Source organism: Amblyomma maculatum, chromosome 11, assembly GCF_055883805.1.
Source record: "Amblyomma maculatum isolate TAMU_Amacu chromosome 11, ASM5588380v1, whole genome shotgun sequence".
Lineage (NCBI taxonomy): Eukaryota > Metazoa > Arthropoda > Arachnida > Ixodida > Ixodidae > Amblyomma > Amblyomma maculatum.
The window spans coordinates 38,232,495-38,250,478 of record NC_139354.1 but is presented as its reverse complement, the minus strand read 5'-3'; the positions used below and the strand labels follow the sequence as shown (position 1 = coordinate 38,250,478).

General features: G+C 43.7%; 1 protein-coding gene across 1 annotated transcript; it reads left to right on the top strand.

Moving 5' to 3' along the window:
- The first annotated feature begins 232 nt into the window (after positions 1-232).
- Positions 233-16,440, top strand: LOC146173542 (uncharacterized). Its single transcript, XM_084585220.1, has 4 exons — positions 233-299; positions 994-1,187; positions 7,297-7,445; positions 16,202-16,440. The coding sequence occupies exons 1-4, from the start codon at positions 233-235 to the stop codon at positions 16,425-16,427; spliced, it is 636 nt and encodes a 211-aa protein (XP_084441346.1). The 3' UTR covers positions 16,428-16,440.
- Positions 16,441-17,984: the final 1,544 nt, after the last annotated feature.

The window sequence follows — 17,984 nt, the reverse complement described above, 5'->3', positions numbered from 1 at the left end:
TATACTGCGGTCCGATTTGACCATCGCCGTAAGCGGCGACTAAGAGAAAATGTATGCGCGGTCATCCGGTCGTTCTCAATGCCGACGACGTTTGTGAAGCTGGTCCTTCCATCTGGGTGAGAGGTCGTGTGTACACGGCGCCGATATAAGCGTGCGCCCATCTTTGCAGAGCCGTCAAAATAACCCTGACGGCTTACACCGAGTGCCACCAGGGACAGCGCACCGCGAGGCCATGCTTCGGCGGAGTGTGGAACTGTGGTTTGTGGCCGTGGTACTCATGCTGGTCGCCTGCGTCCGCGGTAAGCATTGCGAAGATAACCGAGTTTGGTGATAGTCTAGCAGAAAAGAGAAGGGAAATGCACCTGAGCAAGTCATGAACTGTGGGGAACCAAAATAACCGATGGTTTGTCGGGGTACAACGGGGTTGAAAGGAATCATTACGGTCAGGAGTCGCATAGCATTATGCTGGAAGCTGAGATTAACGCCTCTTCCGGGAGAGGGATGCTGTGCGGCTAGTGAAGGGCAAGGTTGTATGGTTAATGATTATGTATATATGGTTACGTTGTATCTGCGAATGCTGTTTGATGTAGCGAATTGTGTTTAATGTGACATGAAGCGCAAGACCTTTAAAAGTGCAATTCTCTAAACTCAGGGTCAAAATTCGGCTTCTCTTCTGGCTTCACATTTTGCGCAGTCTTTTTAAGCGTTGACTTAACATTTATGGAGGACTTTGCAGTGGATGCCCGGTCAAAATCCCGAAGAGCCAGGAAATTATGTCAACTTGTCCACGCTGGTCAATGGCTGCAGTAAGGTTATGGATTGCCTTTAGCAACTCAGTATCTGTGGAGAGCCCTACTCTAAAACCATGTTGGTTTTTATTAAGCACACTATTGCTTTCAACAAAAGTTAGCACTCATTAAAAAAAAAATCTCACAGGTGCACTTAAGTCTTCCTCCGTGTTCACTGCCTTGATATCTCTCTCCTGTGTTTCAGCTCGCCACCACGGTTCGTTCCTGGGTGTTCGGCGGCCCAGGGCTGCCTCGGGGGGCGTGGACCCGAGGCTGGCCGCCCTGCGGAAGGCCATCGAGACATCGCTCGGTTCAACGGCCGACGGAAAGAGGTCCCGCGTGGCCGTCCTCCGATCCGGGGACGCCAATGGGCTCAAGATAACGCGCAAAGGTTCGTCGGTCACATTGAACATGTAAATTCGATTTTGCTTCAGGGTAACTGCATTCGTGCTGCTCGCGCCTATGTGAACGGCAACTGCCGTCAGCGCGGACGGCCACGTAATACTTTCACTTACTGACAAGGAGTGACCAGCACTGAAAGCCGCGTTCAGTGCAGGTTGTCTGATTCAGATGGGGGCTGGGAGGCAGGGTGTAGCTACGAAGTCACTTGTCCGCACCGGAGACAAGAGAGTTTTAGCCGTGATCCACGATCCGCTACCGTGATCCGTGACACGTTGAAAACACCGGCATTGCTTTCTTTAGATGTTGACAATAGCACATTTAAGCAAATTTTAGGATTGTTACCGTAATAATAATAATAATAATAATAATAATAATAATAATAATAATAATAATAATCAATCAATCAATCAATCAATCAATCTTTATTTAATGTGCGCAGGAACAACCATGTGGTCTTTGTGCTGCAGCACAAAAAAAAAATGAAAAAGCACAAACATGTTTACACACACAGAGAGAACACAAAAAAAGAAATAAATAATACATGAAATGAAACTGAGACGAAAAGTATCACGGAAATTAAGCAAACAATGAGTATCATCACTTATATACACAGTGAGAGAATTTTTTAGCACACCAGGAAATAAAAAAAAAAAAAAGAACGGTAGGTAGAAGAGAAAAAAAAAAAACAGATGACTGACATTGATTATAGTAATATAGAAATATACATAAAATAAACAACCATTCCAGGCGCAACAAGTGCATGGTACTTAAAACACAGGCTAGAAATACAGAATAATACAATAAAGAAGTAAAATTGGACAAGGGACAGTAAGATTCGAATATAAAGTTTAAAGTTGAAATATAAGCAAGAAACGGATAAAAAGTAGTTCAAGATACAGACAGCATTGAACAGGAGAAAAAGCAAAAAGTGAAGTAAATACAATTTAAGGCTAGAAAGTGGGAGTTATATGTGATAAAGTACTATTTAGAATACAACGCTACGAACATCCAATGTAAATGAACAGAGCGAGTTTTGGAAGATGTCAAGGTGAGGACAAAAAGAGTTAAATAACCACTGCATCCTGTCCAGAGGGGAGTGGGAATGAAGAGGAGAAACCTGAAATGGTCTGAATTCCCTCATGCTCTTTCGCGGAACGCGCAGTAGGATGTACTCTAAGAGCTGAGGGCACATAATGTGGCCATGAAGGAGTTTGTACAGAAATATGATATCAAGTCTGATACGACGGTAGTGAAGGGAAGGAAGATTCAGTTGGGCGCTCCTGGTGGAGCGAGAGGGGGAAGTTGCGAAAGGAAAGCGATAATGAAATATCCGTAAAAATTTTTTTTGTACTCTGTCAACCTTGTCCAAGTTCGATTTGCAAGTGCCATTCCAAACAACCGACGCATACTCCAAGACCGGGAGGCATATGGACAGGTACAGTTTTAGGAACGGAAGTGGAGTATGGAACTCTCTCGAAAGTCTGCAAACGAATCCGAGTGTGCGCATAGCCCGCTGAGCAATGCGTTTAGTGTGAGAGGAGAAGCTGAGGGTGCGGTCAAAAAGTACACCAAGGTCATTAATTTCATCAACCCTATCCAACAGCACAGAATTGACAGAATAATGGTAGAGAAAGCTATGTGTTTTACGAGTAAAGGACACAACCCTAGTTTTGGAAGAATTGAGGGTAAGTCGATTCATCGCACACCAATCAGAAAAAGCAGATATGTCCGATTGCAACAACACGCAATCTTGAAAAGAATGTATTACCTTGAATATTTTTATATCATCAGCATAAAGAAGAAACGAGGAGTTCTTTATCGCCGAGGAAACATCATTAATAAAAACGGAGAAGAGAAGCGGGCCTAGTACTGAACCTTGAGGAACTCCACTCGTTGCAGGGTAAACGAAAGAAGTCTGTCCATTGACACTGACAAAGCAGAAGCGATCAAGGAGATAGTTGCGTAGGAGGGCTACGAGAGAGACTTCAACGCCAGAGAGTAGAAGTTTTTCAAGAAGTAGTGAGTGAGTAACAACGTCGAAAGCTTTGCTCATATCACAGTACACAGTGTCAACCTGACCCCTCTGAAGGACTGCTGCAGAGGCATACGTCATAAACGTGACTAGGTTGGTGGAAGTAGAGCGACCCGACATGAAGCCATGTTGATTCGGTACTATGATATGTTTGAGATGGAAGGAAAGTACGCTGTGCAAAGCTAATTCGAAAAGCTTAGAGGTTGCACATAGAAGAGAAATCGGACGATAATTGGAAACATCAGTTTTGTTTCCAGACTTGAAGACAGGAAACACGCGTGCCATTTTCCACACGCGAGGAAAGGCAGCATTTTTTAAACAGTTATTAAATATGGCAGTCAGTACTGGTACGAAGATATAACTGAAGGCTTTTATTATGGCAGCTGGAATGCCATCAGGTCCAGGAGACAAAGATGGTCTCAGACGCTTAAGACTCTCAGTTATCAACTCCTCGTCAAAGAGAATGGAATTAGATAGTGCACCAGATGGGAGGCAAACGGAATCACAATGTGGATGTTTGTAAACGGAGGAAAAATGTTGTGCAAAACTGTCGGCAACATCCCGAATTTCCGAACCCTGAGAGTCAACTAAGCTGATACTTAAATCTGATTTAATGGAACGCTTGCGAACGTAACGCCAGAACTGACTAGGACGATTTGAGGCATACCTCTCTAAAGACTCAAGATAGGAGTCGTAGTCCCGCTTGTATAAGCGTTTGCAAAGAGAACGCACACGGCGAAACTCATCTGCCCAATTGTGAAACCCAGGGCGTTTCGCTTTACGATGGGCCCGTTCCTTGAGCTTTAACGCCGTTATTAGTTCCCTTGAAAACCAGGAAGGGAACTTCCTACGCGTAGGAGTATGCAAAGGTATGTACCGACGCATACCATCAAGAACTATTTCTGTAAAGCGACTGACTTGTCCATCTGAATCATTAATGTCATTTAAAAGGGACCAGTCGACGGAAGAGAAGAAATTGAAAAGACCGACATAATCACCACGTGCATACGCGAAACGGGGCGAATTCCCCACCCGATCTGAGTTAGTAGAAGGTGAGGCATAATAATAATAATAATAATAATAATAATAATAATAATAATAATAATAATAATAATAATAATAATAATAATAATAATAATAATAATAATAATAATAATAATAATAATAATAATAATAATAATAATAATAATAATAATCGTTATTCAACACCCACGAATCAGTACAGCAAAGCGGGCCCACCTAAGCCAATAATGGCTTGTGTGACGTGGCCCGGCATCGTCGGCTAGGCGATGGGGATAAATTGAAATACCAGCGAAGAAACGAAAACAATTTGAAAATAAAAAAGAGGATAAAATCAAGGAGCGGTTACAGCAACAAGGTTTGATATGAACATTGAGACGGGAAAAACTTGGAATTAACAAAGTGTTCTGTCTAATAGACTCTTCAGTTCAGACCGCGAATCAACAGAACAACATTCATCTGGCAAATTGTTAAACACATTTGGGACATGCATGCAGCGTCTTATTATTATTATTATTATTATTATTATTATTATTATTATTATTATTATTATTATTATTATTATTATTATTATTATTATTACTACCAACGAAGAAAACAGAATGATTTGAAAACAGGTTTAAAAATAGGTATACCCGCTGTAGTGAAAGTCCTCTCCCCTATCCTTCCATAAACCCGATCCTCTGCTAGCTGCATCCATTTGTTCCCCACAAACTACTTAACCTAATCCGCCCACCCAACTTCCTGCCTCCCTTTGCTGCGCTTTCCTTCTCTTGGAATCTAGTCTGTTACCCTTAGCAATCATCGGAATTATCTTCTCTTCGCATTTCTGCCCTGGTTACGTCCCTTTCTTCTTGATTTTCACTAGAATGTCATTAACTCGTGTTTGTTCCGTGACCCCCCCCCCCCCCCCCCCCCAATCTGCACATCTTCCTTTCTCTTGCGGTTCATCACCATCATCATCATCATCAGCCTGACTCTCTCCCATATTTCTCCACTTAACCCGGTTCTGTGCTAGCTGCATCCACTTGACCCCTGCGGTTACATATACTATTTTACGCCCCATAGCAGGATGTTCCTAAATTTAAGTAGAACAATTTTCACTATCTTTCACCTTTGCCGCCGTATAATCATGGTCTCCTATCGCAAGTACTAGGTAACGGTTCCATCGTGAGGCAGGTGAGCATCCTCAGAAAGACCCACGCGCAAGAAGTATATCGCTGTGAAAGAAGTGACGAAACACTGCTCGCTACACGAGGGCATTGTATTATTCGCATTGCAAAATGTATCCTGGTCCTTCCAAAGCGGCTTGTAATGAACGCGCATTCATTAAACAAGACAAACTCCGGTAAGCAAGCTTTCGTGAGACCAGCCTGGCAGCAGACAGGAACTATGAGCGAGATGAACCTAAATTGAACGTTTTTTGTGGTGTATATAAACAAGAAGGTATACATGAACCAGACGACGGCGAATTCTTTTTCAGTCATCTGAAGATGTTTTGAACTGTGCGGGCTTTCAGCTTATTGCAGGTGTCCACCGTTTCTTTGTGGGCATGACTGCGTTCTTTCTACATTTGTTCCATGGAGGAAGGAAACAACTTAGGAGAGGCCCTTGTCATTCCCAATGCATTGCAGAAAGTGTGGCGGAAGTGACGTCAAAATTTAGGGTTAGCCAAGTCGGGCCATTAGCAACGGCATCGTTGTTGCTATGAAAACTCGGGCCACTAGCAACAGCGTTGCTAGGCGCCCGAGGTACGTGAGCGTCGCGGAGAAAGGGTAAAGGAGGAGGAGAGACGTTGCAGCGTCCGGTCGCGGCGCGTCCGCGTCGGCTTCAAAACAGTGACGTCAGGGCCTCTCCTAAGTTCTCTCTTCCTCCATGATTTGACCGCTATTTTGTTTCTGCGCTAAAGACCTAGTAGTTGTGGTCGCGCATTTAACGGGTGTGTTCAGTTTGGGACATTTCTTTTTTAAATCCTGTGCAAAAGTCTGAAGGAACAACATGTGGAGAACAAAAATTCTTGCAATATTAAACTGTCCTCCAAATCCCACCTCCTCCGACACCCTTCCACCTCCATATTCACTTATGTGTACTGTGTACACAGCGTCTCAATGCGTCTCAGTGTTTTTTTCCCCAGCTTGTCTCCCTGTGTGTCTGGTCGTGAGTCTGAGAGTTCGTGGTAGAGTTGTCAGGACTGCCACGGGAGCGAAGAGGAAGTTATTTTGTAAGGTTTAGGACACGATTACATTTAAGTTTTCAATAACAGGGCGCACACATCAGAATAGTGATGTTAGCGTGGCATTATGGCATACTCGAGCAAAAAAAAAAAAGCAAAAACATTTTTTACTCGGCCTGACCTTCCACTTCAAAAACGTCCAAAAAGCAGCTAAACGGCCAATTTCAAATGTTTATCACGAAGAGATATCTAAAGTACGTATGCGTGCCATATTATGCCCGTTGTTGCTGTCACGTCTCAGCTACTACAGAAACGACTGCCATACTACTCTACTACCATCACTACTACTACTACTACTACTACTATTACTACTACAGCTACTACTACTACTATAATGATTAATATTACTACTACTACTACTACTACTACTACTACTACTACCACCACTACCACTACTACTACCACTACTACTATTAATACTGCTACTAATGCTGCTACTACTACTACTACTACTACTACTATTATTACTAATACTAATGCTACTACTACAACTACTGCTATTACCGCTACCACTACCCTCACTCTACTCCCACTCTACTACTACTACTACTAATGATACTAAAACGTTTACTATACTACTGCCACTTGAACCTGTACCAATACCAACACTGCTATTATGACGATATTACTAACAAAAGACTGTTACTACTGGTGCTGCATGCTGCTGCTACTACTAATACTACCACTTCTAAGTGCTAGTGCTAGTTGTGGCAGTAGCAGTGGTAGTCCACTGCTACTGCAGCCGCCGGCGCAACTACACTGCCTCTACAACCTCTTTTATCGCTACCGTTACTGGAGTCTGATGCCTCGCAGTGGGTCAGCGGGGCCCGAAGCCGACCTGCCGAGGCGCCAATGAGGCGTACGCCGACTGCGGCGCTGACTGCGAGCTCGTGTGCGGACGGCCCATGCCCGAGGGCGGTTGCCGAGGCTCCTGCAAGGCCGGCTGCATCTGCAAACACGGATACATCAGGTGCGTGGTGGTCCCGGGTTACTGGCCTTGTGAAAGTGTGGGTCTGGGTTATAGCAATCAATAGGGCTAGTTAGTAATCCATAGGTATACAGTGTCTTCTCCTGTCCTAGTCCTCCTGGGCGCTTTGTGTCCTCTACTGGCCTTGCACATGCACTAAACGTGTAATGGTACGCTCAGTTTTAAAGTTGCTCAGAGCACCTCTCCCTTAGCGAGATTGACGAGTTACCACGTCTAACGAGGAGAAAGTGCCCACGCGTAAACTCATTTGCCAAGTCACGAAATGTTTGTACCGGGTGTGTTGCGCTCTTTCTGCCACATCTTACAGCGTATAGAGCGCAGCGACTCGCACCAACACGCACAGATGTCAATGTGAATGTTTCATTACACGAAAAAAAGGCGTACAATATTAGGCACCTAAATTAGCGTACTCTGCTTTCGTAAGATCATTTTTAGCGAGGCAAGCCAAATAGGTAAGGGACGATATTCACAGGCACTTTAGCGAGTTAATGGTGTTAGTATAAGTGGTGGTAGTTATCGTTTTCAGGGATCAAGTGAAAAGCACTTCTTTGCAGGGCAAATCGGAAAAACGCGAGGTACTTGGGAAGCCTTGATATTTGAACTTCCCAGAAAAAGAATCCTTCGGAGTGGATTAGAACACAGGAAGTTCTCGCGGGAAGCATACATCCATGCGAATTTGGTTGCGTTGCCTTTTACAACGTGCTACCACCAGGGTGCCCAGCTGCCTGAAGCCTGAACTTGAAATCCTAGCCTTGAACGAAACACGGAATGAAAGGCGATCTGTTAGCCTACATTGAAGTTGGTGAGCTTAGGTAAAACGGCTGTAATCGTTTTTTTTTTTCGTTTTTTTTTTTTTTTTTTTTTTAAAGAAAACCGCTTTCAGGCATCGGGCGTTCGCGCACAATCTCGCAGTCGACGTACACTATATATCGGCTTCTGTACTCTTCACCTAGTGCACTATAACTCTCTTAATTGCTAAAAACGCGATAAACGATACTTATAAAAATAAATAGTAAACTTTATTAGAAAAATTGTTCGATTGGTTGCTTCGGAAGCAGCATGCCAGTGGAAACTGCGTTTAGGCTGCATTGTCTTCTGCGAATCTATACGAATGGGCACTGGACGAGAAGAGAGGAAAGGAAGGAGCCCAAAAAGTATTAAAAGAAAATAAAGTAAAAATAAATTGTACTTATGTAATTTCGGCATGCAGATAAATCGGTAGAGCAAACATTCCAAATTTTTGTTGTGAGTCTTTTTTCTTGCACTGATGCGTAGGACGTTGCTCTGGCACATTGATTACCCCGTGGTATTTGCCTATGGTCGGTAAACAATTTATAACAAATTTTTTTTTGTTTGTGTGTGTGTGTGTCATATCTTTCAGTTCCAGTTTCAATAGACAAGCTGAAGCTATATAACATAAACGTTCAGCCTATAACACATGGAACATGATAAAATTTTAATATAAACGCCGTTTCTACAATCGTTGCCATTGTAGCCCCTTAAGCAGGCTGGCTTTGGCGTAGTAGTAAATCAGATTGACGAAGCAGCGATGATATCGAAATTTTTCGATGACCCCCTTGGCCGATGTTTGACGCCACACCAATCGTTTGGTTGTTGAAAGTGAACCGCAGCAGGCAGGAGGCAAAATACGATTATAAAGTTGTAAGGCGAATATTGAAATATTTAATACGAATCGGATACGAATTGAATGCGAATATGGAAAAAACGTAATCGAATATCAAATATACGCAAAAAAATAAATATTAAACATAGCAAACACTGTTCGTCTTGCTAATGTCAGAATTGACATAGTATTTGCAAATAAAATTACACTGCAATTGCACAGAAGTGTTTATCCCTCGTGAAAAATTCAATATAAATATTAAGCAGAATTTTGTACAGGAAGGACCTGCATGAAACTAGGAGCAGCTGTCATATACTCTAGATGAATTGTTAATTCTCGTTAATTCGGCCTTCAAGAGATTAGAGAAACTGCCCGAATTAACGTAAATCTCGAATTATCAATGGGACTTACAAAACTGTCAGGAACAATTTTCATTACACTAATTTTATCTGATGAACACCTGTAGAATGGATTCCTGCATTTGAGATGAAATCGGAGTAACAACGAGATTTTTCCCGATTTTTTGAAGTGCTTCGCTTTGCGCACATTGTCGAGGAGGTCATCACAAAAGGGAAGGTCCTTCTTCACATAACGGCCTCGCCGTGTTTTGAGAATGCTTCACTGCACAGCCCACGAAGTCAATCATTGCGGTGAAGCGCGCAGTGCGGGGAATCTACGGCTAATTCGAAAATTGTCAATGTTTTCGGTAATTTTAGAATATTACAAAATTTTGAATGTCAGTTTCTTGAATACGAATCGAATAACAGACTTATTCGGTTCGTATTCGAAATTTCGAATATTCGTACACGCTTATAAATTAGTTCCGGGTTGTTGGCGAATACCACATAGTGTATCGTTGTATAATAGAATTACAATGAAAACAAGACGTAACCGAAATTGCGGTGCTTAGAATATATTTTTTAAAATAAATTTATGGGCGGCCAGATGGATCGATGTGGAGCAAATGCGAAAGAATACGCCTTTTCAACTCCGTCAATGGAGGGCGTTAAACACATCCTTGGAAGCATTATATGCCTCTTCGCTGTTTCTGTCCGCGTCGGTATGTCGACGCGGTCAAAAACAGCGGATATGCAGATATACGTGGCACCATCTACAGGCAGCATTTTCGTCTACAGTGCGGGGTTATCCTTAGTCATAATAAATTTTGCTGAAGCATTCGTGTCATCCGTAATTTTGCTTGCTGGGTTATAAATTGTGCTGAATCAATCTTAGCCTAATTTTGGTGGGCCATGCTTGGTCGCCTTTATTTTGCCGAGTCATGCTTAGTAAAGAATGGTAAAAGTTACTGCTGGTTTGAGTCAACATCATTGTACTAATCTATGTCGCCTTTATTTCGTACCGTCATTCTTAGTCGTCTTTATCTTCTGGAGTGATGCATAGTCTTGATTTAAAGAGACAATCCTTGGTTTGTTCATCATTATAGTAAATTTACCTACTGCCAGTCATCCACTGTTACTCTAATAATCATTACCTTTGTCTGCTCTGGGGCCGAATTACCCACCGATCACATGATGACCACACCTCAAAAAACTGTCAGAAACTTGTCAGTTAGCACTATTCCTATTGGTTACGTTGATATGTGCGGCGATCAGAATCCACCAGTGAGGGCGGCGCTAACTGATTGGTTTGGCCAGATTTGTGACGTGTTTGCTGTGTAATGCAGCTACTGTTCACTCATGTAAGCATTCTACGTACATAGACTTAAAACTGACGATGATGGGCGTTTTAACCTTCATGGTATGCAGTGCTCTCGCATTTCTTCTTCTTCTTCTGCCTTGATATATGACACATACCCACGAAGGGGGATTGGCCAGGGTTCAGTGTGGACTGTCAAATGTCCTACACAAACTGAATTAGTACATTAAAGTAATTGTCAACATAACAAAAACATACGATTTAAGATCACAAAATTGATTGAAAGGAAAAATACGAATAAAAAATTTAGAAGTTTGTAAATTTGGAATACAATTCGCAAGGGAATCTGTCCGTAGCTGTGATGTAGTTATGTAAGTACTGACAAATTTGAGGCAACGCAAATCCTTTCGCACTCGCATTTAAAGCCAATGTCATGGAAACCATTTTCAATTGTATTCTTCTTCACCTTTGGTGGCTGATACGGACTTCAAGGCATATGCGTTATAAACTTCTGTTTACGTAAAGCTTTGATTACTAGATACTGTTTTTCTAGAAAAAAGGAAAACTGCTGAATTTTTGTTGTCTTTATCAGTTGTGATAGGCGAGGGCGGGGTCAAATTATTTGGTCGACCTTTTACCTCGACGACATTCTTGTGTCGGTTGCCGTTGTCAATTCCACTCGCCACTCGTAAGCTCTTCAGCTTAAAACTCAGCTCTCAAGCGCACATTAAGCTTAGTTGAGCCAAATATTTAGGAAAAGCAATATGAAACCCGAATTCTAGGGCTTCCTCACGGCAGTTGCCGTCTTTTTCTGTGTATAACGCCGCATTTTAATACTGAAGCCCGCAGCAGACTGAGCGAATTAGGATATAATACGAAATCAATCAGGTCCGTGACGTCATTAACGACGTCACGAAACACATCTTACTATTGGGCCGGTCATGTGTATGGCGTTATAATCGTCCCTCATCCTCGCGTGCATGTATTTTAGAGCAGAACCCCGAAGAAATCGCTATGAGGCATAAAGTGTGCCATTGTTTCACAATATGGAAACTTGCGATGCTCGAAACCGTCTTCGCTCGTAGCGGCCGGGGATATTTACTTCGGAGGTTACTTGAGATAAGCACTTTTTCTTATTGGTAGCAAGAATTGCATTTCAACGATCGAAGCTCGCATACGGTCTTGTAACCTGCAGCAAGGAGGTGTTCGGCTGCTTGGTCTAACGTCTGGTGATCGAAGCCCAGCAGATATAAAAAGAAAATCTGGAGGTCTGTCTTGCAGAATCGCTCACAGTCGATTACTGTGCGTCGGGATGCCAAACCTCACTCATCACACCAAATATCACTTCGGCCCAACTCTAGGCGTAAATTTAGTCGTGTCAATAACGGCGCTTCGTGGTCGTCAGTATCATCATCATCATCATCATCATCATCATCATCATCATCATCATCATCATCATCATCATCATCATCATCATCATCGTCATCATCATCATCATCATTTTGATTGCGGCTACTGCATGCTCTCCGTCCTGACGCATTCTACAAAATTTGGGCGCCGTACGATAATACGTTCGCGCGCAGCACGACTTTAAAATATGCTGTTTTCATGGCTTAAGTTGATACTATTTCTGCTGGCAACACTGAGTTTCTGACGTCACAAACAGTATACCGGCGTTACTGTCTACTTCCCGCATGATTATAAAATTGTGAGGCTTATAATAAACTGCCTCAGACATTTTATGCAATGCTTCATGATTTCCATACTTTATTTTCACCATCCAACGCACGTACGAGTGTTTTTTTAATACTGAGTGTGACGTCACCATTTCGTCACCTGGGACGTCGTTTCTGACCGTGAAAGCAGCTTTGGTTTCGATTTGCTGTTTTTTTCATTTTAAAAATACTTCTAATTGGAATTTCGAAAAACGGTTTTTTTGTGTTCGAGTCAGGACGTGCCGAGGAATGTAATTCAACCAAAAACACAGAATGATGTAAATACCACCGGAGTTGACCTTTAAACCTCATCTGCTCACCTTCTGTGCTTGTCTTATCTTGAAATTCACTGCGTTGTCCTATGAGACCATCGGTTATCGCCCCTTTGCACTACGTGCACTTAGGATTATTCCTTTCTGAATGAATTGTAGCACACCATTAACTCGTCTATGTTTCTCACCACTCTGCTCTCCTCCTTCGCTTAAAGAACCCTGTAAAACCTTTGCTAATACGACATCACCGCGCTCAGCCGCTATAAGTTGTGCTCCGTGAGTATCTTGAGTCAAGCAATTCAGAATAAAAAACACGCAGGATTATAAATCCACAATCGCCTCCGTAAGTTGACAGGCTCTTTCCGGCAACTTTTTCAAACTCGCACTCGCCTTCGATTGTGTCCCGCGTCTGTGTATATAGATGTTTTGAAACAGCAGACTGCCCCGGCGTCGTTCTACAATTTGGCATATGGAGGACCGAACTGACATGCCTGCAGATAAAGTGCGTCTCCTATCAACTGTCTCGAGATCTGGTCGGAAGATGGCGTTGCGATACAGTTTTCGCGGGCTCTACAACCAGCTGCGTGTTGTAGATTGATCGAATTTGGACTATATGCAGCTAGTGCGGCCAAGGTCACGGCCAGTAAGTTACATCACACCAGCGCGTACTGAAGCGGCCGAGTGGGCAGGGCCGGTGGAGGAGATTGATTGATTGATTGATTTATATGAAGGGAAAGGCGCGGTAACTGTCTCACTTGTTTTCTGAGGACACCTCAACCGCTCCGTAAGGGAAGGGATTAAGGTGGGAGTGAAAGTGGACAGAGAAAAAGAGGAGCCGCTAGTGGAGGGCTACGGAGTAATTTCGACCACCTGGGGTTCTTTAACGTGCGCTGACATCGCACAGTACACGGACGCCTCTTCGTTTCACCTCCATCGAAACGCAGCCGCCGAGGTCGGGTTCGAACCCGGGTACTCCGGCACAGTAGTCGGGCGTCTTACCACTTGTAGGAGCGCCGACATTTGAGCGTGCAAAAAATGCGGAGAGTGAAAGTGACACAAATGCACAAATTTAAATTTTGACCGCCGACAACTTGGCTTCTACAAAACTCAACAAAAATTCTTGCTGGCGGTTATCCGTGAGTTAGTGTCCCTATAGCATGTCGAAACTTCGTTGAAGTGTGGCATATGTCCCCATTTAATGCAACCTCTACCATTCTGCTTTCCAAGGCTGGACGTGCTGTCCTCTGCTTAATTTCGTGATTTTCTACCAGCTTCCAAATTTCTGCCCCATAGGTTAAAAAGTGGCAAAAAGTAACTATATTGTTAATATATCTCGTATTTTAGTCTTTTTAAGCAACCGTGGCTCGCCACACGCCAATGTGAGCTACCAAGATGCCCCGTGGTGTACTTATTGAGGACCATCTGCTGCGTGCAGTTGCCGGGTGCCAATTTTTTCAATCTTCTCAAGTGCTTAATTGCGCAACGTCTCGTGCTTAAACGTCGCTGATCTCAGCGAACCGTTTTCCTGCCAACTTCCTGGTCCGCACACACTCCGTCCACACGCGCGTATGTGTTTCTGGAAGCAATCCATTACGACTAGAGTTACGATGGGTAATTCGCCTTTGCTGCGTAATCAATTACGTTTGCCCTTCGACCATACAACTCGTATGATGGCGAGTAGAGATTCGATACAACGCTTGATTTCCCTCTTGGCACCCACTGGTGCTTGCACCAAGGCACAGAGAGCACCTTGGCACAACGTGATGTCCTCGTCATATCGCGCTCTTACTTTCATCGCAATCCGGTACCTAAAGAGAATTTATTGGGTACATACATACATACAAAAACGCACATTACTCGCAAAACATAGCACTATACAAAACACTATAGGTTACATATGCATAATAAACTAAACATAACATGATTCCCCTGAGAAGGGATAACAGTACAAACGAGGAGGGTTCTAATAAAGGACGACAGGCATCTCAAGTCTGCTGCCTCGTACAAGTACAACAATGATAGCACCACTATCGCGATACATGCATGGTAATTTGCGCAAGTTGCCATTCGATAGTAGTTCAAAGCTACTTGAGTTGCAGCAGGTTTTGTGCAAAAGGCCCTTCCTTTGACCATTTAACCATCTTTCAGCCGCATCTGAAGTAGCCTGGAAGGTAGTTAGTGCTTCCTCTTCCAAATATCATTTATATCACCCAACCAATCAATCAATTAGTCAACCAACCTATTAATCATCTAACCAACCTGCCAAGCAACAGATCAGTAAATCAGTGGCACATAGTTGCGTGGGACGTAGAGCGGCAATGTTTATTGAAGCGTGAGTCCGCCCATAAAAGTGCATGGCAAGCCCTGGCCTACAGTGCCCGCGAAGCTCCTGACGCATTCGGCTCATGCTAAGCGCTCTTCGTCCTCTTCGCGCATTCTGACACGGAGGCGCTACAAAGAACAAACCAATATGGCAACTAATAATTTAGTCATCCAACGACCAATAAACAAATCCTCCAACTGGCCCGCCGCGGTGGCTAAGTGGTTATAAGGTGCCCGACTACTGAACCGTAGACTCGAGCTTGATCCCGAATGCGTTTCGATTGATGCAAAAAGCAAGACGTGCGTGTACAACGCGATCCGCAGAGCTTTACTGCGGTGTTCCTCATCCTGAGCGGCTTTGTGAGACGAAACATCATTAACAATACAAACAAATCATTGATTCAACTGACTTATCAATCAGTCAACCGGTCACAACTCACAATTACAAACTAATCCAAACCAACCAATCATTTAAACATTTATTCTCATCTGCCATTCTCCCGCTGTCGCGAGCACACACTGCTCAAAAAAAGTTTCTGGAAATTTTCGCTAGCAGTTGTGTTTTACATCCTGCTGGCGTTCATATCACCTCATAAACCTCTCTTGACCTCATTTCCTTCCATTTCTAAGGCGACCAGCATGGCCGCATGTATTTCAGCCAATCAGGTGAGTCATCTACGAGCATATCACTCGGATGCGCCCGTTGCTCCCCCGAATCTCTTTTCTCCTGTTCTGACGTCTAAGCTTCGCGTTTTCTGACCTTTTCTTCAGACTCTCTCACAGGAATGCCAACGCCCTCCCTCCTTCGACCTATCCACCTAATCCTCAGGCAGGACTCACCCATCGAGACTTACAACCTTTCTTACTTTCTCTGAGCCCTTCCTCGCTCTTATTTTTCTAAGCGCTCTTAATGTCTCCATACTATCTTCCTTTTGCCTTTTCTTCCTCATCCTTTTATAAGGGCGGCAATGATTTGAAGCCAAAATATATGCGCAGGTACGTTATTGGGCTTCACAGTATAGTGTTAGGCTTTCATGAAATAGTGAAATAGGTCCAGTAAAGCAAGGGCGCTGTTGTCTTCTGAGCCGGGCGGGGCTGTCAGTGAGGATGCGCAGAGCTGTAACCCATGTGCATTCGTCCCCATTCCAGGTCGTCAGCGGATGGTCCCTGCGTGCCGGTGTCCCAGTGCCAGCCAGACTGCGGGCCTAACCGCAAGTTCGAATTGTGTGCCTCTCTCTGTCCCGCCGTGTGCGACGTGAGACCTCGACAATGCCTCCGGCTGTGTCGCATGAATGTCTGCGTCTGCGCCGACGGGTACCTGCTCGCCAAGAACGGCACTGCCTGCGTTCCCGCGGACAGCTGCAGGAGCTTCTGAAGGCGCTGAATGATTCGTGGTCTGCCGTGCCTGGCTAACTGCCACAGTGATTGGGGTAAAGGACACCAGGACTAGCGCAAATCGTGCCCGTGTATGTTCTTTGCCTTGGTCTTTTTGCTGACCTCCGCAAGCCACTGGAAATGGCATGCACTGAGTGGGTACATGCAAACTATATATAGATGGCTTGCACGAGACGTCTTTATTACTATACTGATGCCCCGAACCCGTCCTACAAGTGGCTAAAGGAATCGCCTGCACAGCGAAGTTCAGGTCATCCGTCAAAAGTGTTGCTTTCAAGATGAGGGTAGGGCAAGATGCCTAAACTTGGAGCTTAACTCGGTGGTCAAACTAGAACTCGCACTGACTCTGCGCTTTGTACGGACACAAAGATAAAGAAATGCGCACGAAGAAAATACGGCGGTATCCACGAACCAGCAGAAAGGTGACACCCGTTGAGCACATCTCTGTTGAGATCATAGAAATAGCAATATCAGTGAGTAGCATGGCTGACGAGAATAGAAAAAGCGGAATCAATGTGGAAAGACGATAAAAGCAGGAGAACGAGAGGGAGACGGCTGCTACATTGCAGGTGATAGGATAGGATAGAATAAACTTTATTTCCCTACTTTAGAGATACTGCCGACAGAGTTCCTCTATCGTCTTTGCGTAAACTCTGATGCGACGACGCCACTGGTTGCGTTTACGCGCATTGCTCATGTCATGACGCAAGCGAGGCGCCCGTGTTGAAAATGAGGAGGCACAACTATACTGACAACATTCGCCCTGCCTCATGCATATCACTCATACTGAGAATTTCTGAACGTTGTATATATGCCAAAACTGCTGTGTTAGCTTAATTCGACATTCTCAGTTTCTTGTGACATGGGAAGCCTCTTTAGGCATCCAACAGGTGCAGTTTTCGATGGAGCAATCCATAACCACAGGACAGAACGAGAGACATTACGGAAATAAAGTTTTCACCACCGCCACCACCGAACTTCTTTCTTTTTACTATCGCATAGTTTGTGCTGCCTTGGCGATTATCAGCCAGTAGGAAAACCTACAGAACCTTTCCTGTTACGACAGAATTTCTGTGTGGTTTTAGACAGAAAACCTGTTGTGACAACAGAAAGTTCTGTAGTTACATCATAAATTTCTGTAGTTACATCAGAAAAGTGCTACCGAGCTACAGACAACAGAATCATACTACAGAAAAACTACAGAACTACAGAAAAATACTACAGAACTAAAGAAAATCTGACTTTAACGACAGAACTACAGAATATTTTGTCGTACTTTTGACACGGTTCTGTAGTTTTTTTTCGACTGGGCACTGCTCTCGGTACGATGGAAGTTGGTTTTACTTATTGACTAAATGTATCGTGACTGGTTGTTACACAGTGACGTTTCTAACACTTATGTTGATGTCACGAAAGAGGCGAAATGAAAAGGATAAAATAAAAACTCTCTAACTATGCACTCGTACATATCAGTAGGACGACGGAGATATCAAAATTTTTCCTAGTGTGTTTAGGTTTTGTTATTATTCGTGAGATA

Coding starts and splice junctions, on each gene's coding strand:
- LOC146173542 (XM_084585220.1), top strand. CDS start 233: ATGCTTCGGCGGAGTGTGGAACTGTGGTTTGTGGCCGTGGTACTCATG. Junction 300..993: donor GCTGGTCGCCTGCGTCCGCG/GTAAGCATTGCG, acceptor CCTGTGTTTCAG/CTCGCCACCACGGTTCGTTC. Junction 7,446..16,201: donor TGCAAACACGGATACATCAG/GTGCGTGGTGGT, acceptor TCCCCATTCCAG/GTCGTCAGCGGATGGTCCCT.